The following is a 24,715-nucleotide window of genomic DNA, read 5'->3' on the forward strand; positions in this document are numbered from 1 at the left end:
CATTCCAAAGGCAATAGTTTGCATCTATTAACCCCAAATTCCCAGTCCATCCCACTCCATGCTCTTCTCTCTTGGCAACCACAAGTCTGTTCTCCATGTCCAGCTTTATGTAAGATGAAAGTGGCAAGAGTGGGCATCCTTATCTTGTTCTTGATCTCAGGGAAATGCTTTCAGCTTTTCACTGTTGAGTATAGTGTTAGCTCTGAGTTTGTCATATATGGCCTTTATTTTTTATTTATTTTCTTTTTATGGCCACACTTGCAGCATATGGACACTACAGGCCAGGGGTTGAATTGGAGCTGCAGCTGGGGCCTGTGCCACAGCCATGGCAGCACTGAATCTGAACCACACCTGTGACATACGCCTCAGCTTATGACAACACCAGTTCCTTAACCCACTGAGTGAGGCCACAGATCAAACCTTAATCCTCACAGAGACAACATTGGGTCCTTAACCCACTGAGCCACAATGGGAACTCCATATATGGCCTTTGTTATGTTGCGATATGTTCCCTCTGTACGAACTTTGATGAGAATTTTTTTGATCATAAATGGATGTTGAATTTTATCAAATGCCCTTTCTGCAGTTATTGAGATGATCATGTAATTTTTATCCTCCCTTTTGTTAGTGTGGTGTATCACATTGATTGATTTAGTGATATAGAACCATCGTTGAATCCCTAGAATAAATCCCACTCAATCACAGCATATGACTTTTTATGTATTGAGGAATTTGGTTCAATTTGTTGAGAATTTTTGCACTTATATCCATCAGAGATGTTGGCCTGTAATTTTTCTTTTTGTCTTTTTTTTTAGGGTTATACCTGCAGCATATCAAGTTCCCAGGCTAGAGGTTAAATTGGACCTGTAGTTGTAGGCCTACACCACAGCCACAACAATGCTGGATCTGAGTCATGTCTGTGATCTACACCACAGCTCACAACAACACCGGATCCTTAACCCACTGAGCAGGGCCAGGGATCAAACCCATATACTCATGGATACTAATTGAATTTGTTACCACTGAGCCACAATGGGAACTCCCTGTAATTTTTCTTTTTTTCTTTTTTTTTTGTAGTGTCTTTGTCTGATTTTGGAATTAGGGTGATGGTGGCCTCAGAGAATGAATTTGGGAGTGTTCTCTCTTCTTCAATTTTTTTGAATAGTTTGAGAAGATTAGATATTAGTTCTTTATACGGGAAAGTTTCTTTTTGTCTTTTTTTTGGTGGGGAGGGTGCACCAGCAGCCCATGGAGGTGCCAGGCTAGAGGTTGAATTTGAGTTGTAGCTGTTGGCCTATGCCACAGCCACAGTAATGCTGGATTCGAGTTGTGTCTGAGACCTACACCACAGCTCACGGCAATGCTGGATCCTTAACCCATTGAGCAAGGCCAAGGATAGAACCCATGTCCTCATGGATACTGGCAGGGTTTGTTAACTGCTGAGCCATGATGGGAACTCTTGGGAGAGTTTTTTGATTACTCATTCAATATACTACTAGTGATCAGTTTGTTCAGAATGTCTGTTTCTCCCTGAGTTAGTCTTGGAAAATTGTATGTTTCTAGAAATTTATCCATTTCTTTTATTTTTCTAAATTTATTTTTAAAAATTTTTATTATTATTTTTTTTTGTTTTTTTAGGACCACACCCATGGCATATTGAAGTTCCCAGGCTAGGGGTCTAATTGGAGCTACAGCTGCCAGCCTACACCACAGCCACAGCAATGAGAGATCTGTACCTCATCTGCGACCTACACCACAGCTTGTGGCAATGCCAGACCCTTCACCCATTGAGCAAGGCCAGGGATCTAACTTAGGTCCTCATGGATACCAGTTGGATTCATTTCTACTGTGCCACAATGGGGACTCCCTCCATTTCTTTTAGTTATCCAATTTGTTGGCATATAACTATTTTCTGTAGTCTCTTATGATGTTTTATATCCCTGTGATATTGATTGTAACTTCTCCTCTTTGATTCTTGTTTTATTTGAATCCTCTCTTGCACAGGGGTAAAATTGGAGCTATAGCTGGGGCTTATGCTACAGCCACAGCAACCCTGGATCAGAGTGGCATCTGTGACCTGTGCTGCAGGTTAGGGCAGTGCCAGATCCTGAACCCACTGAGTGAAGTCAGAGATTGAACCCGTATCCTCATGTAGACAGGGTTGGGTCCTTAACCTGCTAAGCTACAATGGGAACTCCTCTCTTTATTTCTGTTCAGCCTAAAACTTAAAAGGTTTTTTTTTTTGTTTTGTTTTGTTTTAATTTTTTTTTTATATTTTCAGAAAACTAGCTCTTGGTTTCATTGATTTTTTTTTTTTTTTGGACTCTTATTTTATTTAATTCTTCTTTGATCCTTATTGTTTCCTTCCGTCTTGACTTTGTTCTTTTTACAGTTTCTTTAAATGGTAAGTTAGGTCGTTTGTTTGAGTTTTTTTTTTTTTTTTTTCTTTTCTTCAGGTGGGCCTGGCTTGCTATAAACTTCTTTTTTAGAACTACTTTTTGTTGCACATCCCATACGTTTTGTAAAGTTTTGCTTTTCATTTGTCTCAAGGTATTTTCTGATTTCTTCATTGACCTGTTGGTTTCTTAGTAGCTTGTCATTTTTCCCCCACATGTTACTGTTCTTCCCCCCACCCCCCGAATCCATGTCTGGCTTCATACCATTGTGGTTGGAAAAAATGCTTGATTTATTTTCTGTCCTCTTAAATTTATTGAGACTTGTTTTGTAGCCTAGCATGTGATCTATCCTGGAAAGCATTTGATGTACATTTCAAAAGAATGTGTATTCTGCTGTCTTTGGATATTAAGTTCAACTGGTCTAATATGTCACTTAAGAGCACTGTTACTGATTTTCTGTCTGGATGATCCATGCAGTGATGTAAGTGAGTGTTAAAGTCCCCTACTACTGTTGTGTTAATTTGTTTTAATATTTGCTTTATATATTTAGGTACCCATTTCATAGGTGTATATATGTTAATGAATGTTATATCCTCTTCTTGTAGCGAGCCTTTTATTATTATTAATCCTTTTATCATTACATTATCCTTCTTTGTCTTTTGTTACAGACTTTCTTTTATAGTCTACTTTGTCTAATGTGAGTATTGCTACCCCAGCTTTCTTATTGTTTCCATTGCATGAAATGTCTTTTACCAAGCTGGGCCACCTGGTCAAAGACATGAAAATCAAATCCCTGGAAGAGCTCTATCTCTTTTTTCTGCCCATCAAGGAATCTTAGGTCATTGATTTTTCCTGGGTGCATCCCTCAAGAATGAGGTTTTGAAGATAATGCCTGTGCAAAAGTATACCTGTTCTGGCCAGTGGGCCAGGTTTAAGACATTTGTTTCCATTGTAGATTACAATGGACATGCTGTTTTGGGTGTCAGGTGCTTAAGATGTAGCCACTGCCATCCACAGGGCCATTATTCTGGCCAAGCTCTTCATCATCCCTGTACTGTGAGGCTGCTAGGAGAACAAGAGTGGCAAGCCCCATACCTGTCCCTTGCAAGGTGACTGGCTGCCGTGACTCTGTGCTGGTGTGCCTCATCCCCGCCCCCAGTGGCACTGATGTTGTCTCAACCACTGTGGCCAAGAAGCTACTGATTATGGTTGAAATTAATGACTGTCACACCTCTGCCAGGGGCTGCACTGCCACCCTGGGCAACTTTGCAATGGCTACTTTTTTTTTTTTTTTTTTTTTTTTTTTTGTCTTTGGTCTTTTTAGGGACTCACCCATGGCATAGGGAGATTCCCAAGCTAGGAGTCAAATCAGAGCTACAGCTGCCAATTTACACCACAACCACAGCAATGCTAGATCTGAGCTGCATCTGCAACCTATACCACAGCTCACGGCAACACTGGATGCTCAACCCACTGAGCGAGGCCAGAGATTGAACCTACAACCTCATCATTCCTAGTTGGATTCCTTTCTGCTGCACCATGACGGGAACTCTGCCATGGCTACTTTTGATGTCATTTCCAAGCTACAGCTATCTCACTCCCAGTCTCTGGAAAAAGATGGTGTTCGCCACATCTCTTTATCAGGAATTCACTATCCCCCCCCGCCCTGCATTTTTGGCTGCCCTCAGTGTATGGAGCTCCTGGGCCAGGGATCATATCTCAGCTGCAGTTGAGACCTAAGCTGTAGCTTCGGCAATGCTGGATCCTTAACCCACTGTACCGGGCAGGGGATTGAACCCATGTCCTAGCACTCCTAGGATGCTGCTGATCCTGTTGCACCACAGCAGGAGCTCCAGGAATTCACTCACCATCTTGTAAAGATCTACACCAGAGTTTCTGTACAGAGAACCTAAGCTCCAGCTGTTGCCACCACATAGTTTTATATGAGAAAAATAAAGTCAGTGAAGTCAGGGGTAAAATGTGTGTGTGTGTGTGTGTGTGTGTGTGTGTGTGTGTGTGTTTAGCTCTGAAGTGAGCCTTTTATAAGTAACATATAGCTGGTTCTTGTTTTTTAATATAATTATTCACCATGTGTCTCTTGATTGGAGCATTTAGTCCATTAACATTTAAAGTGGTTATTGGGGGAGTTCCTGTTGTGGCTCAGTGGGTTATGAACCTGACTAGTATCCATGAGGGTGTGGGTTCAATCCCTGGCCTTGTTCAGTGGGTTAAGGATCCGGCATTGCAGTGAGCTGTGGTGTAGGTTGCAGGTGCAGCTTGGATCCTCCATTGCTCTGGCTGTGGCGTAGGCTGGCAGCTGCAGCTCTGATTCAGCCCCTAGCCTGGGAACTTCCATATGCTGCAGATGTGTAAATCTTTTAGAATGAGTTTAAAGTGAAATGACTATCAGTTTAAAACAAGTAGATACAGTTACAAGTCAACATATATGAACCCCATGGTGACCTCAAATCAAAACCAAGAAGAGGTTCATAAAAACTAATAAAAAAGGAACATAAGCATACCACAGAAAATCATCAAATCACACAGGAAGAAAAAGAAGAAAGGAATAGAGAAGAACTACGAAAACAACCAGAAAACAAGTAACAAAATGGCATGAGTACATACCAAAAACCACTTTATTTTTTATTTTTTTACTTTTTAGGACTGCACCTGCAACGTATGGAAGTTCCCATATTTTTTTCCTTCTAGTGTGTTTTTCATTTCAGTATTATGTTCTTAAGCTCTGATTGTTTGTTTATTTATTTATTTTTATTTTCTAGTTCCTTGTTAAAATTCTGTGTTCACTTATTCTTTTCCCAAATTCAGTTAGCATTCTTATCCCCTATGCACTGAACTCTTTGGTAACTTATTTATCTCTGTTTCATTAAGGTTTTTTTTTTTTCTTCTTATTTTGTTGGAAATAAACTCATATACTCATTTTGTTTTATTTTCCCTGTCTGTATGAAATTAAGGGAGACGGTTTTTTATCCCAGTCCTAAAGGAATGTCCTGGTGTGGGAGTGTCCCTGTGCATTCTGCATGTGCCCAGTAGCTTGGCAGAACTGGATCTGAAGTGTGCATGGGTCTTGTCTCCTCTCAGGGTGTTCTTGCAGGCTACCACTTTGGTGGCAGGCTCTGCTTCCCCTAAGTGCACACACCTCTCCTAGCAGCAGCACCTTTGCTACAGTGGGAAGCAGTGGTAGAACAAAAGGGGACAGAGTGGGGATTCCCCTACCAACTGTGGCAAGCACTGTGATGGTACTATCATGCCAATCAGAACGCTAGGCTACCTCCAAACTGTTGCCTCTGTGTGCACTGGCAGTGGCTGTTTTCCCTCTGTTCAAATGCAGGGCCAGGTCCTAGCTTGCTCCATCCTTTCCACTTGTGAACTCTTCTTAGAAGTGTCAGCCTTTCCTCTAATGGAGAGCTTCACCTGAGCATGCTGGGCTGGAGCAGTTGCCTGGCATGGGCTAGGTTATGCCCTGGGGAAGTAATAGGAAATCAGTCAGAGTCCCAGGGAGTTTTCAGTTTGCTTCCTATTCCTTGTTTTCAGGATTAAGCAAGCACATGTGCACAGTCTTCAAGAGTGGAATCTCTGTTTGTTTTTTATAGCTCTCTGGTAAGTCTTGGTGGTTTTTAAATGAGCTGAAGGGACTCATCTTCCTGGTATTGGCCCTTAGGGGCAGGGCAACCAATATGTGGCTCAAACCTCTCACTCCCTGAGGGAGGATCTATAAGCCTGTGGTAACCCCCTTTTCTTCTGTGTTTCCGGCTAAGGTTGTGGGTCCCAACCTGATAGCATCTCCTCCCTTCCTTCCTGACTCTGTGGTTATTTATAGCCTGGATGTAGAAGAGTATTTTTGCCAGTCTCAAGTTTGTTTTCAGTGAGAGTTGTTCCATGTGTGGATGTATTTTTGATGTGTTTGTTGGGGGGGAGGTATGGTCAACATCTTCCAGCTTCCCCATTTTGAACTCCCTTCCAGTAAGCATTATTATTATTATTATTATTAATTGCTTTTAAGGGCTGCACCTGCCGCACATGGAGGTTCCCAGGCTAGGGGTCAAATCGGAGCTGTAGCTGCCATTTTAGTATGTTTAAAGCAGATTTCTTTGTGGTTTTCTTTTTAAAATTAACTTCATTGATGATAAAACAAACCTGGGAGTTCCCGTCGTGGCGCAGTGGTTAATGAATCCGACTAGGAACCATGAGGTTGCGGGTTCGATCCCTGCCCTTGCTCAGTGGGTTAACGATCCCGCGTTGCTGTGGCTCTGGCGTAGGCCGGTGGCTACAGCTCTGATTGGACCCCTAGCCTGGGAACATCCCATGTGCCGCGGCAGCGGCCCGAGAAATGGCAAAAAGACAAAAACAAACAAAAACAAAAAAACAAACAAACCCATTTTAAGTGTTCAATATGATGAGTTTTGACAGATATGTATACCTGTTAGTACCACCACAGTCATTATCTCTAAATTTCCTTATTGTACCTTCCCTATCATTCCCCACCCACCCTAAGCAACCCTTGATCTGCATTCTTTAGCTAGAAATTAGTTTTTTCTAGAGTTTCATATACACAGAAATACATAGTATTTTCTCTTATGTGTCTGAGTTCATTCATTTCGCATATTTTTGAGATGTACCCATGTAGGTGACTATATCAATATTATGTTCTTTTTTATTGCTGAGTAGTGTTCCGTTGTAGCCAAACAATGTGGTGTGCTCAAAACAGCATTTGCCTGTTGTTGGGCATTTAAGCTGCTTCTAGTTACTGAGTATTGTGATTAAAGCTTCTATGAATATTAGTGTACAAGTCTTTGGGGAATGTTTTCATTTCTTTTAGATAAATATTTACAAGTAAGATTGATAGGTTTTATGTTTACCTTTATATATAAAGGAGTTTTGAAAGTATGCGCTGTATATATGAACCTGTTGTTCAGCATTGTTAAACTGGTATCATCTGATTTAATTTTGCCATTTTAATAGCTATGTGGTGGTATTTTATCATGGTTTAATTTTTTTTTATGGCCAAACCTGCAGCATATGGAAGTCCCTGGGCTAGGGGTTAAATCAGAGCTGCAGCTGCAGGCCTGTGCCACAGCCATGGCAACACCAGATCTAAGCCACATCTATGACCTATGCTGCAGCTTGTGGCAATGCTGGATCCTTAACTCACTGAGTAAGGCCAGAGATCCAGCCCACATCGTCACAGAGACAGCATTGGGTTCTTAACCTGCTGAGCCACAGTGGGAACTCCTCCGATGGTTATTTTAATTGAACAGTATGTTTACTGGTTATTCATATATCTTTTTTTGAGAAGTTTCTGTTCAAATCTTTGCCCATTTTCTTACCGACCTGTAGTCTTACTGAGTTGTTTAAGAATTCTTCATATATTCCGAATATAAATCCCTTCTCAGACATATATCGTATATATATGTCAAATACTTTCTCCCTGTCTGTAGCTTACTTTTTCCATTTCTTAAGGCTGTCTTTCAAAGAGCAAAATTTAAAATTTAAAATTTTGAAATCCTTCTTTCTTTTATCTTTTGCCTATGTCTTCTTGGTGTCCTTATCTCTAAAATGAGGGGCTAATATGAGACTTAAATGATTTAATGTAAGTAAAGCACCTAGAGAATGCATAGCACCTAGAAGAACTATATAATGTTAGCTACCTTTATTGTTACTGTAACTCCTTTACTCAGAAGTTATCATTGAGGTTTTTGGATGCTGCCTGCACATCCCTGTTTCATCTCCCTCCCCTCTCAGGAAACCTCATTTGCATTTTCTCTAGGGGTCATTTGTTTAAAAAGTATAAGAAGACCAAAGCCAAGATTTGCTATGTGCGTAAGGAATGATTTGTATTAGATGCTGTAGTTTTATAATCCAATTTGCTAGTGGCTCATTTATCTTTCATATCTGACGTTGTAAGGATATCCAGAGGAATTTTTGCCATTTCCCTTTCCCTAAAGGTCTAAAGCCCGCCCTGTGTGTCATCATTTTCTCCTTCTGTTAAGGCTGAAGATAAGACTATTTTCACCTTCTATGGCTACCTCTGACCTTGGCTTCCAGTATAAACATACCTCGCATGTCTTCCAGGGGGCTCTGCGAAATGACATTTCAGAGGGTGTTGTTTTTACATAGAACATAGAGGCTAGATTCTGATTGTATTAAGTGAACCAATTAAAAGCATAGATCCTTAACATTTCATCATTAAGGATGAAAGCGTTAATAGTTAGTTATACCAAAATATATTTTCAGACTACTGTGAGCTAGGTCAAGGCATGATGCTGTTCTTAAAATATTTTGCAGTCTGAAGAATATGTAGTACATTTGAGTCAGTCTCAGAAATAAAACTATTGTCTTTTTTTTTTTTTTTTTTTTTTTGGTCTTTTTGTGTTTTCTAGGGTCGCACCTGTGGCATATGGAGATTCCCAGGCTATGGGTCCAATCAGGAGCTGTAGCTGCCGGCCTACATCACAGCCACAGCAACGCTGGATCCGAGCCACGTCTGTGACCTACACCACAGCTCATGGCAATGCCAGATCCTTAACCCAGTGAGCAAGGCCAGGGATCGAACCCACAACCTCATGGTTGCTGGTTGGATTCATTAACCACTGAGCCACAACGGGAACTCCTAAAACTATTGTCTTTATCCTGTTTCTTTGACCAAATATGTAGTTAGTCTCTATTACTATTTTCCTGGTGATAGAATGAGAAATATAATATCTTTCTAGCAAAAAAAAAAAAAAATTAGCAATGGGGTATTAGCGTTTAGCAAATGATGTGTGACTCTTATGTATTCAGTATGATTTCTAGTCTATAACCTAGGTTTTTCTAAATCTTAATCTTTTCTAAAGACAACTGCCTCTATCTGTGTTCTCCTGAGCCCTGGGTCAGGTACCATGCATCCCCGAAGCCTAACATAGTGCTTGGCAGTTAATAGGCATTTGGTGAGTCTGTTGAAACAAAATTTTAATTTTACCCTTTATTTCTTGAGTCTTTAATTCTTTCCCTTTCCAATCAATTCTATTTGAGCTCAAGAAATCACTATTAAAAAAAAAAAGCAAACAAAACCTTATCATAGCCATTCTTCTTTGTCTTCTTCTTCCTCCTCTTCTTCTTTTTTTAATTTAATTTTGCTTTTTAGGGCCTCATGTGTGGCATATGGAAGTTCCTGGGCTAAGGGTTGAGCTAGAGCTGCAACTGCCAGCTCATGCCACAGCCGCAGCGACTCTAGATCCTAAGCCACAGCTGGCGGCAATGCTGGATGCTTAACCCACTGAGAGAAGCCAAGTATTGACCCTGCATCCTCATGGATACTAGTCCCGTTCATTATTTCTGAGCTGCAGTAGGAACTTTCTCATTGATCTTATAGTTTCTATCTATACTTTTCGCGCCATTTAAAGAATCAGTTATATTTACTTTCTTATTTCCCATGTATTTTTTTTTTTTTTGGCTTTTATTATACAGTTCTTACTAAAATGGCTTTCAGATATATTTAGCAGTCTCTTCTCAGGCCTCATTATATTAGACTGTTTTCACATTTTTTATTTTTTGTCTACTCCCTTCTTATAGTACCTTCATTGCCCCCTCCATGACATAGTCCTGGTCTTTTTCTTCTATTTTTATTGCTTTGTTTTTAGCCTTTTCTTCTCTTTTTCGTACACATATGAATTCCCCAAGAGTCTATCTTTGTCTCACTTCTCTTCACCAAAGAAGAAAGAGAGGGAGGGAATTAAAATATTCCTAGGGCTTCTTTTGTTTGCCTTTAAATGGGTGTTTAACTTAACCTAGATCTAATTTTTTAAAATAAGTTTTTTTTTTTTTTTTTTTTTTTTTTTTGTCTTTTAGGGCCATACCCACAGCATGTGGAGGTTCCCAGGCTAGGGGTCCAATTGCACCTGTGGCCACCAGCCCTCACCAGAACCATGGTATCTCGGGATCCAAGCAACGTCTGGGACCTATACCACAGCTCATGGCGATGCCGGATCTCTAACCCACTGAGCGGGGCCAGGTATTGAACCTGCATCCTCTTGGATGCCAGTCGGGTTCACTAACTACTGAGCCACGACGGGAACTCACATTTTTTAAAATAACTTTTTGTCTCAATTTGAATATTACGTGAACTTCTCATAGTGAAATTAATTGTTGAATAGATTTTTCTTTGCATGCTAGAAGGCATGCCATGTTATGTTAGTATATCTCCATTGCCTAGCACAGAGATTGGTACATAGTTGGAAATTATAGTTGTTCCCCAGCATCTATGAGGGGTTGGTTCCAGGACTGCAGGTCTCATAGTGGTTCTGCATCTGCGGATTTAGCTAACTGTGGATTGTGTAATATTGTAGTATGTGTTTATTAGGAAACAAACCCCCACATATTAGTGGACCCATGCAGTTTAAACTTGTGTAGTTCAAGGGTCAACTGTAGTACATATTTGTTAAGTCAACAAATAATATCCTACTGTTACCTCAAAGTTAATATTATTTAAAATCGAATTCATCTGAAATTTTCCTTTCTTCTACATCTACCCATTGTTCAGTGTCCATATCAACTGCCACCCTTTTTCTGAAGCTTGCCTTCATCCTCACAGTTAAAAAGCTCTATTGGAGTTCCCGTCGTGGCTCAGTGGTTGACGAATCCAACTTGGAACCATGAGGTTGCGGGTTCGATCCCTGCCCTTGCTCAGCAGGTTGGGGATCCGGTGTTGCCGTGAGCTGTGGTGTAGGTTGCAGACACCGCTCGGATCCTGTGTTGCTGTGGCTCTGGCGTAGGCAAGTGGCTATTGCTCCGATTCAACCTTTAGCCTGGGAGCCTCCATGTGCTGCGGGAGCGGCCCAAGAAATGGCAAAAAAACAAACAAAAAAAAACCCCCAAAACAAACAAACAAACAAAAACCTCTATCTATCTGCGCTCTCCTGAGCCCTGGATCAAATACCAGGCATCCCCAAAGCTCTCTCCTCATTCTGTATTTGTTTGGCAGATAATACTTTTATTGTACCTTCATTCTGGATTACATCTTACTTATTTATGTACAACGTTTATTGCATACATAAGGTTGAGGTCAGGGACTAACATTCTATCCAAAAACAAATGCATTATTTGAAAGAGGAAAAGTTGAAAGCGGAGGTGTATCATGGTACCTTCTGCAGAGTATTTCCCCTTCCCCATCTTGCCACTTTGAACTTATCCTTCAGCCTAAGTCGAGACATTATGTTATCCAAAAAGATGAAAGATTTCTATGAGCTATCCCCATGTCTTGACTGTGTAGCTTCTCTTTGTACTTCTCTAGCATCATTCATATAACAAAAAATTATTGTGTGCCTTTTTAGTGCTTGCATTGTGGTAGGCAACAAGGATAAAGTGGTGAACAAAATTGATATTTCTTTCATCATGGAGCCTATGGTCTAGTGAGAAAGACAGACACAAAACAAATAATAAAATAAATATCAGCTGCAGAGCTCCAATTATGGCTCAGTGGGTTAAGACCTCGACATAGTATTTGTGAGACTGCAGGTTCGATCCCTGGCCTCACTCAGTGGGTTAATAAGTATCCAGCACTGCTGCAAGCTGCATTATAGGTTGCAGATGAGGCTCAGATCCCACATTGCCGTGGCTGTGGTGTAGGCCTGCAGCTGCAGCTCCCATTCTACCCCTAGTTTGGGAACTTCTATACGCCGCAGCTTTGGCCCTAAAAAGAAAAAAAAAAAAATTCTCAATTGCTATGAAAGGAAGAGTATGAGGTTCTATATGAGAGTAAGGATACAGGGGAGGAAAGGAAGGGTGATCAGAAAAGAATTTTTTTTTTTTTTTGCCTTTTGTCTTTTTCAGGCTGCACTCATGGCATATGTAGGTTCCCAGGCTAGGGGTCTAATCAGAGCTACGGCTGCTGGCCTACACCACAACCACAGCAACACGGATCTGAGCTATGTCTGCAACCTACTCCACAGCTCACAGCAACGCTGGATCCTTAACCCACTGGACGAGGCCAGGGATCAAACCTGCAACCTTGTGGTTCCTAATAGGATTTGTTTCTGCTGTGCCACAACGGAAACTCCCAGATAAGAATTTTTGAAAAAAGTATATCTAACAAAAAGATGAATTATAATGATTAAGATTCATCCAGACAAAGAATGGGGAAAAGGGCATTCCAAGTAGATGTAATATCTTAAAAGGCTCTGAGACGTAAAAGAACTTGATGCCTTTAATGAACAAAAAGTGCATTTTTCCTGAAGACATAGTATTCACTCATTATACAGAGAGGAAACTGAGTCTCAAGGACGTTCAGTGAGTATAGAATATATTCTAAGGCCATCAAAGTAATAAATGGGAGAATCTGGATTTAAACTTTGGATTTTGTAAATACTTAGTGTTCTTTCCATTGTACCTTGCCATTCCCAGTGAAAATTTGAAGAAAATCTTTCCAAATTCTGTATTTTGTTCTTTCCAACATCATAGATCATTCTCTTACCATTTTCTATTTTTTAACAAAGGAGATATTTGTATGTAGAACCATTGCTGTCAATAGAAAGGGGATAATTGACCTGGCACCAGGTAGAGATGCTTCTATTGAATTTGTGGCTTTGAAAACTGATTTTAGCATTTGCTTGTCCCAGAGGATTTATGAGTCTCCAGAGTTGTCAGGGTTCTTTGGTACCTACTGTCTATATTAATATGTAGATTTTGGAGTTCTTATCTTGGCACAGAGGAAACGACTCTGACTAGGAACCATGAGGTTGCAGGTTCAATCCCTGGCCTTGCTCGGTGGGTTAAGAATCTGGCATTGCCGTGAGCTGTGGTGTAGATTGCAGATGCGGCTCAGATCTGGTGTTGCTGTGGCTGTGATGTAGGCTGGCAGCTATGGCTCCTATTGGAACTCTAGCCTGGGAACCTCCATATGCCACAGGTGCAGCCCTAAAAGAAAAGAAAAGAAAAAAAAATCTGTAGATTTCTTTGATTTTTTTTACCAGTGGAGCGTTACAACTTGGAAAATTTGTAGCAAGTGTCTTACACTCTACTTTGTTTCCTTTTGACAGTATAACTTTGTAAACTTGATCTATCTCTAGCAAATATGTAAGTTAATGTTTCACAAAATACACAAGCTCCTTTTTGCAGTTGATTTCCAGGCAGCTGATAAGATATCGAAGTGTTAGCTTTTTTCCTCCTCCCATTTTGATGTGGATGTGGATGGGAAAGAGGAGGGAAGTTGTTCTGATGCAAAGGCAAAGTTGAAAGAGTCACTTTTTTTCCTCCAGAGAATCTTCTTTATTGCCCAGCAATGATCAACCTGTCCATAATCCAGGATGTAACAGCTTGTTTGCTTAGTAGCCTTCAAAAATGTCTATATTATGTCACATTTGTGCTACGTTCTGAGTAATGTGTCTTGTTAGCTTAGAGACAAATTTCAGGTATGTTTTGTGTGAGCAGACTTCCCCAGTGTTACTTCTTTTGTAACCTGATAGAATTGTGGTGTTCTTTTTAATCAAAGAATTTTTGACCTTACGTTTTTTCCTTTTTTTTTTTTTTTTTTTTTTTTTTGTGTGTGTGTGTGTGTGTGTGTCTTTTTGCCATTTCTTGGGCCGCTCCCACAGCACATGGAGGCTCCCAGGCTAGGGGTCCAATTGGAGCTGGAGCCACCGGCCTACACCAGAGCCACAGCAACATGGGATCCTAGCTGTGTCTGCAACCTACACCACAGCTCACGGCAACACCCGATCATTAACCCACTGAGCAAGGGCAGGGATCGAACCCGCAACCTCATGGTTCCTAGTCGGATTCGTTAACCACTGCGCCACTACGGGAACTCCAAGAGAAACATTTAATAGAGAATTTTTTATCACTAAGGAAACACTTAGTATTTTGTTTACGTTTTTATAATATACTTATTTTCCTTTACAGTGTTTTCCACCCTGTCCTACCCCACCTCTGAGCATTTTTCTGTTTCTTTAAAATGATGTTTTCTGTTTTTGTTTGTTTGTTTTCAGGCAGCTATCAATGGTGTGATACCCCAGGAAAATGGCATTCTACAAAGGTATGTTATCAAGTGCTTAATGATAGGATGAGAATTTAGCAAAGCAAACAAAAGATAGTTGTTAATTTTTTTGGTTTCACTTTTTGAAAGTGCATTTGATTTGTGATGTATAAGTTCATTAATACAATTATTCTTCTTTCAGACATTTTTATTAGTTATATTTCCTAAAGTCTCCAACTTATAACTGTATAATATTATTTTAGATTAGGTGATACCATTTTTAAAGGTGATTTTATTTTAAGAAAACTTTTCAAAGTTATCTTCTAATTCATAAGGTGGAAGGAACTGAATCCTTTAAACTGTTAGTAGTGAGAAAATGAGGAGGCATGGTTTAGTAACTCCAGAGCATGGTTATCATTTAACTATACAGGCTTTATCTCCAACCTTACTAATTCTTTTTTCCCCCCTCCCTTTGGTTTCTAAATTAAGTATATGGTAACTTGCAGTGGTTTGAGTAAGACCTTAATAATAAAACTTCCCAGAGCACTGAGCTGTTTTACCTGAAGTATCCAATGTTAACATGTAGAATAGTCTTCGTGGTTTTGTGTAATTGCCAGAAGGTAAAATTGGAAAATTATGCCAAGGAAACTATAGCAGTTACAAAATAATTCCTTAAATTAAAATTTTTAACTCTTCTTAAAATTGAAGACTCTGGTTCTGCATTAATGAGCACACTACAAAGCTATAAAGTCATAGGAGGTAAAACCATTCGCCCTTCCAAGTGTAGTTTAATTACTTGATTACCACCCCCCCCAACTTCAATTCAAACTTTGGCATGAATTTTGGGGGCTGGTGTTTCTAAGTCACTGAAGCATGATCTGCTAAGTGCAGATGAGGCAAACAGAAACAGCAGTCTAGGAATGAGATTGTTCTGGAGAGGAAGAAAACTGCTATTGCAGAAACATTCAGAAATTCACCATGAACTGTAAAATGTGCTGTACTTTATAGGACACTGTGTATATTTACGAAAGAAGAAAAATTCTGTTTGGTCCTGTACCACCCTTAGTGATTACTGTTTTTTTAGGTGAAAGCAGTAACAAACAGACCTGTTCTCCCGCCACTCCTCCCCACCATCCTCCTTTTGAAAAATCAGAGTTCCTTCCATTCAGAGTACATTTTGCTGATTTCCAGAGTCTGTACTAAATTTATGTTTTATTTGTTTTATTGTTGTTTGGTTGGTTGGTTCAGAAGCATTCAGTTCTATTTGAAACCCTTGTCTAGAAAGCAAAACAAATGATTAGAGGAACTTCCTTTAAGATGAATTCTTTTCATGGTTTAGAAAGTTTTAGACTACTAAATGTAGCTCCAGTTTTATTCTTGAGTAAATGTTATTCCATTTTTTGTGCCAGAATTTTTGCTTGCTAAAACCCTTGTGGATTCCGCTGCTAGGTTCTGAGTACATATTGGATATATCTTACAATTAATAGTATTTGCTATGGGTGAACTGTAGAAATTCCCTCTTCCTTGGAAACATTCCCACCTCTCCTGTCACAGGAGATACTTTTTTGCTTAATATATTTATATAGCTAGAGATTCAGTACTGAATTGATTCCTAATAAGGTTACTGTAATAGTTGGAGTTTAACTTTCATCAGAGTGGTTTTTTGTTTTGTTTGCTTGTTAAAGGAATGAATTGTATGTCCACAGAAGAACATAATAATTTTCAACTATTTTCCTTCATAACTATGTTCTTTAGTTTTGAAATCACGGTGGGTTTGACATCGCTGAAGAAATGAAAGAGGGCTCTTTGTACTTTCTCATGTATTTCACACCGAAAGTGGAAGACACGGTGCTTGGAATGTTACATGTAGGCGGTTTGAAGGATATTCATTTTGTGTGTTTGATTTTTGTAGTTAGTTGAATGTAATCTAAAAACAGCTCTTACTTTGTCATTTACACCTTAACAGAGAAAAGAGCTATCAAAGTTTTTTTTTTTTAATATTTTATAATTATTTTTGAAGGGAGAAGAACCCAGACTCTGTTCTTTTTTTTTTTCTTTTGTCTTTTTGCCTTTTCTTGAGCCGCTCCCACGGCATATGGAGGTTCCCAGGCTAGGGGTCGAATCGGAGCTGTGGCCACTGGCCTATACCACAGCAGACTTAAAGTCTGAGAGCAGACTTAAAGCTGTGGCACCCTCTGAAAAGGGTGGCCACAGCTGGTACTCTATGGGGCAGGTCCATGGCACCCACTCTAGGAAGTCTGCTCTAGGACAGGCTTGCCCAGACGGGCCTCCTAATGACCACTGAAGGATGCAGGGTCATTCTTAGTATTGGAGAAAAAAAGGAAAGAGCTTGAGAGGGGTTGAAGTTAGCAGAACTTTGAAGCTCAGCAGAGGAGCACTACCAGCTTGGCCCCAGACGTATAAGAAATCCTGCTCACCTAGTACTTGTACCTCTGACAGGATGCAGGGTCTTGTTTTGAAGTATTGAAAGAAACTAGAAGCTAACTCTAATGTGTGGTTGATGCTGAAACAAAGTCAGTGCCACTGTTATCGTGCCGTCACTGCTGGAGTGATGTTGATAGGAGCGGTGTGCAGACTGTAAGAGGAGAGTTTTGTGTGTGTATACGTGTGTTGCTGTTGTTCATGTTTCTGTTACTGGTCATAAACCCATGGTTGGTATTTACTAGTTTCTTTTTTCACTGTTTATTCTATATTCTTTCTGCAAGTACCTCACATAATCAAGGCTTTTTACTTGGTGGGACATCTCAAACATTCATTCTTGAAGAGTCAGAATCCTCAGTGGACCTTTCTTTAAAATATTGGTTGTAGTTTCCCAATAACTTTAAAAAAAAAATTGAAGTATAATTGATTTACATTGGTGTGTTATTTTCAGGTGTATATTTCACAGTGATTCAGTTATATATACACAAATATTTTATATATATGTATGTATACACACACACACACATCTTTTTTAGATTCTTTCCCCTTAGAGATTATTACAAAATGTTGAGTATAATTCCCTGTGCTTTGTAGTTGGCCTTTTTTTTTTTTTCCTTGCATTTTTGCCATTTCTTGGGCTTCTCCTTTGGCATATGGAGGTTCCCAGGCTAGGGGTCGAATCAGAGCTGTAGCTGCCGGCCCGCACCAGAGCCAAAGCAACGCGGGATCTGAGCCGTGTCTGCAACCTACACCACAGCTCATGGCAACGCCGGATCCTTAATCCACTGAGCAAGGCCAGGGATCGAACCTGCAACCTCATGGTTCCTAGTCGGATTTGTTAACCACTGAGCCATGTTGGGAACTCCTGTAGTTGGTCTTTGTTAATTATCTATTTTATATTTAGTAGTATGTATATGTTAATCCCTTCCTCCTAATATATCCCTCCCCACCCCCCTTTGGTAACCATAAGTTTGCTTTCCATATCTTTGGATCTCTTGCTTTTTCTTTCTTTCTTTCTTTTTTTTTTTTTTTTTTTTTTAGTTTTTTAGGGCCGCATCTGAAACATATGGAAGTTCCCAGACTAGGGATCGAATTGGAGCTGCAGCTTTCAGCCTACTCCACAGCCACAGAAATGCAGGATTCAAGCCATATCTGCAGTCTCCACCACAGCTCATGGCGATGCTAGATCCTTAACCCAGTGAGTGAGGCTAGGGATCAAACCTGCATCCTCATGGATACTAGTTGGATTAGTTTCTGCTGTGCCACAATGGGAGCTCCCTGTGGTTCTGTTTTGTAATTAGTAAGTTCATTTGTATGTGGTGTATATATATTTTAAGATTCCACATTTAAGCAATATCATAGGATATATATCTTTTTCTGTATGGCTTACTTCACTTGGTATGATAATCTCTAGATTCATCCATGTTGTCGCAAATGGCATGATTTCATTCTTTTTCATGGCAAATATTCCATCTCCTCCTCCCCCCTCCCCCCATATCTTTATTCATTCATCTGTTGATGCCATTTAGATTGCTTCCATGTCTTGGCTATTCTAAATAGTGCTGCAGTAAACACTGGGGTATACATATCTTTTTGAATTATAGTTTTCTCCAGATATATGTCCAAGGGTGGGGTTGCAGGATCATATGGTGACTATTTTTAGTTTTTAAAGGAGCCTCAGCCTCCATAGTGTTCTCCATAGTGGCTATACCAGTTTACATTCCCCCCAACAGTGTAGGATGGTTCTCCCATTAACTTAATTTTGGACATGCCCATTGCGTAGCAGCAACCTCATTTTTTTCCTTGGTAATAAGGACCAGCTAGTACCCCCTCCTTTGCTAACTGATTGAATAATGTGAAGAGTACAGAATGACCAAGTGGCATTCTTAAATTCTAATACAATGGAAGTATTGTGAAAACTTTATATCCTATGATCTGTGAACCACCAGAACTCAAAGTTGTAGGAAGCAAAACTTTGGTAAGTTACTAGGCATATTAAGTGCAAGCACAGCCACCAGTTAATTCCCATATCCATTTTTTTCTGACAGCATGAGAAATATCATTGTGTTTTGGTCATTGATATAAAGCATATATCATATCCTTTAAGTTGGAGCCCAGTCTTTGAGGATATTTTCTCTGCATCTACGCCTTGCCTATGTACACCGTTCCACTATTCCATCAAGCTGGCTGCTTCTGGATAACAGTATACATGAATGATACCAGTGCTGTACTTCTTTTGCTGTGAAATGAATTTCTTGGTTAGAACCAGTGTCGTGTGGGAAACCATAGATCAATAAGGCATGAATGGTGATGCTGGCAGAAACACTGCTGTCAGGGAAGTCAATTTCATATCCAGAAAAGTATGTTTTTATGTGAGAACAGAATGCCTCCCTCCTCCGTGATAGAAATGATCTAATACCAGATTCCTGAGAAATGGTGCCATATTAGGGACTCCGTATTGGTCTCTGTTGTTTCAGTTTAGGCACTCAGTAGTCTGCCTAGCCATGTTCAGATTTGGTGAGGGCAAGTTGATGTTGTTGTGCCTATGCCTAACCTCCATCCCTATTGTCATGGCCACCTTGTGCATTAATACACTGAGCAGTCCTGGGGTAGCAAGGGGAGAAAGCTGACTGACATCAACAGGACAATGTCATTTTATCCATATTGAGAGACTTTTTTTTTAAGCAAATAGCTTATAGACAACCTTCACACTGTAACATATTCACATTTTGTGTCCATTCTAAATGTTCCATTTCTCTTCCCCAGACTTCCATGTCAGCCAGTTTTCTTTTTATTCTTTCCATGTCCTGATCAGCTGGCCACCCATTAACTATTGCCCATGATTCAATGTAGATTTGTATCTCAGGCTATTTCTCCTTCTAGATTAAGTTATCAACCTGTGGTACAACCTTAAGTTCTCTCCCACTGGGGATAACTATTTCTTTCACTATCTTTCAGGGATATCTTTGATTGGAGTTGTAATGTTTCAGCAGGCTATTTTTGGTTGGTATCAGCATATTATGCATAACCATTTTTTCCTTTCCTGTCCAAGGTTTTTCTTCTCAGTTAACTTAGCGCTTATGCATTGATGGGTAGTACAAGATTCAACAAGCAGCCTTTTGCCGTGATATGCTTCTTTTCCCTGGCCCCCAGAAACTTCACCAAGGAGAAGACCTCTGCTTTTTTGTGGTCTGTATCTCCTAATCAATAGCATGTATGTATCTTACCAAAGAATTCAAGTACTTGCTACTTTTGCTCTTCAAGACCAATCTATATTGTCATCAGTATGATGTTGTTTTGTGGAATACCTGGGTGAACAAGATCTGTCCAGGTTAGGAGTCCCTATTGTGGCTCAGTGGGTTAAAATCCCGATGTAGTCTCTGTAAGGATGTGGGTTTGATCCCTGGTTTCGCTCAGTGGGTTAAGAATCTGATGTTGCTGCGGGCTACACCTTGGATCTGGCGTTGCCTTGTCTGTGGCATGGGCCTCAACTACATACAGCTCAATTCTACCCCTAGCATGGGAACTTCCATATGCCACAGGTGCGTCCATGAAAAGAAAAAAAAAATCTATCCAGGATAGATTATTATGACAAAGAGCAAGAGAGTTGGCATAATCTTGAGGAAAAGACAGTGAAGGTATATTGTTTACCTTACTGAGAGGAAGTGAAATGTTTGTCATGGTGATTGCAAATTAATACAGGGAAAAAAAAGTGTGTGCAAGATTAGTTCTTTTCTTACATAATAATCCTAATTCCATGGGTCAGGAAGTCAATATGAGATACCTGTTGGGATCTGGGGAAAAAAGTGCAGGGTAGGTTGAACAGGTTCAATGAAGCTGTGATTGGATTTAGGCCAAAACTTCCTTTACCATCATTATCTTCCACTTTTACATCCCCAAGAATATAAAGCATTTAGTAATTCCCTAAAGACCTGGATATTTTCCTTTTATCAGTTTATAAACCCCTAGTAAATGGCTACAGATCTCTTAGGAGAAGGCTTAGAGGAAAATTTACCATATGTGTGGCTCTGTTGCACTTTTTTCTGTGAATCAACTCATATTTGGAAATGGAGTGACTGTGGCTCTCCATTATAGTTACGGAAGTTAGGATTTAGGCTGTCAGATCTAGGTTTCTGCTGTTTAGAGATCAGGTAATATTTTTCAACTGCCTTTTAAGTTTGTTCTTAGAAGTATTATGTTCAATTAAACAGTACTAAAGATCTCTGCATATTAAAGTCTTCTGATTGCCACATTTTGTCTATTCTGTCCAGCAACATCATTGCTCCCCCCTTTTTCTTACTAAACTCTGCAGTTTGACCTTTGCACTTTGGGTCTCATCATGCCTATTAGGGAGTCTTTTTTTCAGTGGTATCATCTCCCTGTGTCATTTCCAACCAACAGAAGACAGCCACTACAGAGTTTTTCAAGAATGTAGATTCCCTTATTCTGACATATTTTTTTTTAATGCTATAGTGCAGAGTTCTTTGGGACCTCATGGATGATATAGTGAGAGAATGTGTATATATTCAGGTTGTACATGATAAATCCACTCTAGCGTTTGTATTTTCCTGAGCATCTGGATTTCTTCTATATTTTGTCAGGGAAGTTTGAGCATTTCATCTCCATTAAATGTAGATTCCTTTGGGACTTAAGTTTCATTCAGTCAACAAGGAAACTTAGAGGTACTTAGAGCTGCTTAAGCAAATATATTATATTTGGCCCTATCCAAACTTTTTTGGTCAAACTCATTTCCGATGCATTTTCACAACTATTCCCTAGGTTTTTGCTGATATAATTTATCAAAATCTTATAATTACTTTTGGATATAAACTCTCTTCTCTCAGTTAAGACTTGTGCTTGTTTTCTTGGAGCTTTCCTACATCTGATTTTAGAGTAGTAGGGAATGGTGGAGGTAGGTTTTGACAATAGGCATCCCCTTTTAAGGCAACTGTCTCAGGTAAGAGTATTAATAGTTTTTAAGCAAGAGGAGGCTAACCTTAAATCATGGGAGGAGAAGCTGTTTTTGCTTACAAAAGAGGCTCAGAGAAACTCCAGGAGGTCAAGATTCTAGCCTTCATCTGAACCTACTCAGGTATCCCCCTTCTACATCTTAGGGTCTCACTCCTTCCAAAACTGGCCCTTAACTTTCATAACAGAGACTTAGAAAGTATGTATATTCAACTTCTACTATAAGTAAGCAAGCTGCAAAATTAAATTTTGAGTCTGATTCTTAGGAGGATGATACCTTGGTTATAAGAATTAAGAATTTGGAGTTCCTGTTGTGGCACAGCAGAAACAAATCCAACTAGGAGCCGTGAAGTTGCAGGTTCGATCCCTGGCCTTGCTCAGTGAGTTAAGGATCCAGCATTGCCGTGAGCTGAGGTGTAGGTTGCAGACGCAGCTTTGCTGCGGCTGTGACGTAGGCTGGCAGCTACAGCTCCAATTAGACCCCTAACCTGGGAACCTCCACATGCCACGGGTATGGCCCTAAGAAGACAAATAAGAAAAAAAATTAAGAAACTATTTTTTAAAGTGCCGCTTAAGGAACTCTGACTTTATTACCATTAATTGAATTGGAAGTTAAAAACCCCAAGTGTGTCATTTTCTTCTGTAAGCTCTCCTTTAGAGTCACCAGCAGCCTGCTCTTAGTCCTTGTTGTCATTATATTACCACCATAATGGTCAGTCAGATAATCACTGGTTACTTGAGGTACTTATTTCAATAGTGATAATTAATCATTCTGCCAGCGCATGTCTTGGATCATAGTAACCCATTTTCCATTGGCAGTACATTGAAGGCTAAGGCCGTAATCAAGCCAATTCCTGAATCCTGTGTTTCCTGGGACACCTCCATTATCAAGAAAATTAAACCACACTAGGGTATTTTAACAGAGGGAATTTAATGTAGACACACAGTTGTGAAAGAATTAAAGAGCAAAAAAGTAAACTGAAGTAACCTAGACACAATAAACTGCTTCAGGAAGTTACCATGCAAAGGTCTAGGGAACAAAGGGATTAACAGCATTTTGAAGCTCAAGAGGAGCTCTTTGGAGCTGAGGATCAGACCTCTGTGGAATGTGTACTGTTTAGCTGCTACTGGTATCTCAGAAACAATGTCAAGAAGTTGGTTATAAGAGTGCTGAGAAAAGCGGGAGACTGAAAGTACAGTGTGATGCTGATGGAAATCTGTGCAAAGAGAAAGAAGGAAGTTTTTTCTCTCTCCTAACTACTAATCTCTGCCTAGTATCCTCTACTTGACAGAGCCTATCAGGAAACCAATATGCCAAAGGAAAAAGAAAAATTTTCAGAACCGTAGCCCTTGCATTACAGAATAAATTACACAAGGGTGCATTTGGAGTTAAGAAAACTGTAAGTCAGTGACCTAACTATTAACTTTAGCTGTTTTCCCTAGGTTCTGAGAAGTGTCAAAATTGAGATATGTGAAGTATCATTGCCCAGATTCTGTTTATGAATTCTTAGAAGCTCACTTTGGATTCCAACAGTGACATTCTTCCTGCTTTAAACATGTTCTGTTTTCTTATATCTTCCTTCTCACATTACAGTCCTTGAATTTAACAAATGGGAGAAAGGATAGGTTTTTGTCTTTGGATCAGTGATTACTAGAGTGAACTCTGGTGAGATCTAAGCAAGTCACTTTCAGACTTTTTGATGATGACCTACAATGAGAAATACTTGGGATCCCAAACACACATATTACACATATATTCCAGAATCAGAAGTTTTATGAAACAATGTTTGGTCCTATCCTTTCAAGTGAAACATACTGATAATTTCTATTCTTTCTATTGTATTCTATTGTATTCTATTCTATTCTATTCTCTCCCCTCCCCTCCCCTCCCTTCCCCTCTCCTTTCCTCTCCTAAATGTAATTCTTACTCTAGTTTTTAAAAAAACTTATCAGAACTAAATCAATTATGTAATCTATAACTTGATAATGATCAAAGCAAATGTATGAATTAAGTGTAAATATTTTCTGTTTCTTAATTGTATAAACAATGCATAACTTGGCATGTTTTTGGTCATTCTTGATGTTTCTATTCAGGCCCCCAACTCATTATTTTTTCCTTAAATTCAGGGTGAGAAGAAATATATTTTAAAACTGAGCTTGTTGTTCTGGTGGTGGAGGAAATTATACAATAATGATATTTAATAGGAGCATTCCTACTGAGGAGGAAAAAAACCAGTGAATATGTGTGTGTGTGTGTGTGTGTGTGTGTGTGTATATATATATATATATATCTCCATATATTCATAAATTATGTCAGAAAAAAAACCAAATTCTTTATAATTTTTCCTCTATTCATTAGCTTGTTATATATATGTGTACCTTTTATGTATAAAATCTTGAGCTCAGCAGATGGACCAGCCATTACTGTTCCATCGTAATTACTGATAGTGGTGGGGAGTTAGAACTAGTCTTAAATAGTATAGCATGCTCTGGGTTGAAATTCAATATGTGATATGAAGGCTAAATGTAATTAGCTCAGAGAAATATTCTTTGGGGATGGGATGGGAAGGAAAATTTTTTCTTAGAAGGAATAGTTTATGTTCCCCCATGAAATGGGAAGAATCAAGTTAAGATAAGAAAGGAAAGGCTGTCTGGCTGTTAACACAGAGAGATGGCGAGAGATCCCTGGGACCCTAGTGGGTTAAGAATCTGGAGTAGTTACTGCTATGGCACAGGATCAATCCCTGGCCCTGGAACTTCCACATGCCTCGGGCATGGCCAAAAAATAAACTGTGATTTCTTTGGAGTTCCCTGTAGATTCAGTGGGTTAAGGATTCGGTGTTGTCACTACTGTGACTCTGGTTTCTAGCTTGGGTAGCTGACAGGAGTAAATGGGAGAATTAGGCTTGGGGAAGCATAAGTGGCTTAAACTGACTATACTCAG

General features: G+C 39.6%; 1 protein-coding gene across 2 annotated transcripts in view; it reads left to right on the forward strand.

Moving 5' to 3' along the window:
- FAF1 (Fas associated factor 1) overlaps positions 1-24,715 on the forward strand; it is a 429,817-nt gene that overhangs the window by 82,028 nt on the left and 323,074 nt on the right. For both annotated transcript variants that reach the window (XM_021097816.1, XM_021097817.1), the window contains exon 3: positions 14,375-14,421. In XM_021097816.1, coding sequence (XP_020953475.1) covers positions 14,375-14,421 — 47 coding nt within the window. The remainder of the gene's footprint in view (positions 1-14,374; positions 14,422-24,715) is intronic.

Source organism: Sus scrofa, chromosome 6, assembly GCF_000003025.6.
Source record: "Sus scrofa isolate TJ Tabasco breed Duroc chromosome 6, Sscrofa11.1, whole genome shotgun sequence".
Taxonomy (NCBI): Eukaryota; Metazoa; Chordata; class Mammalia; order Artiodactyla; family Suidae; genus Sus; species Sus scrofa.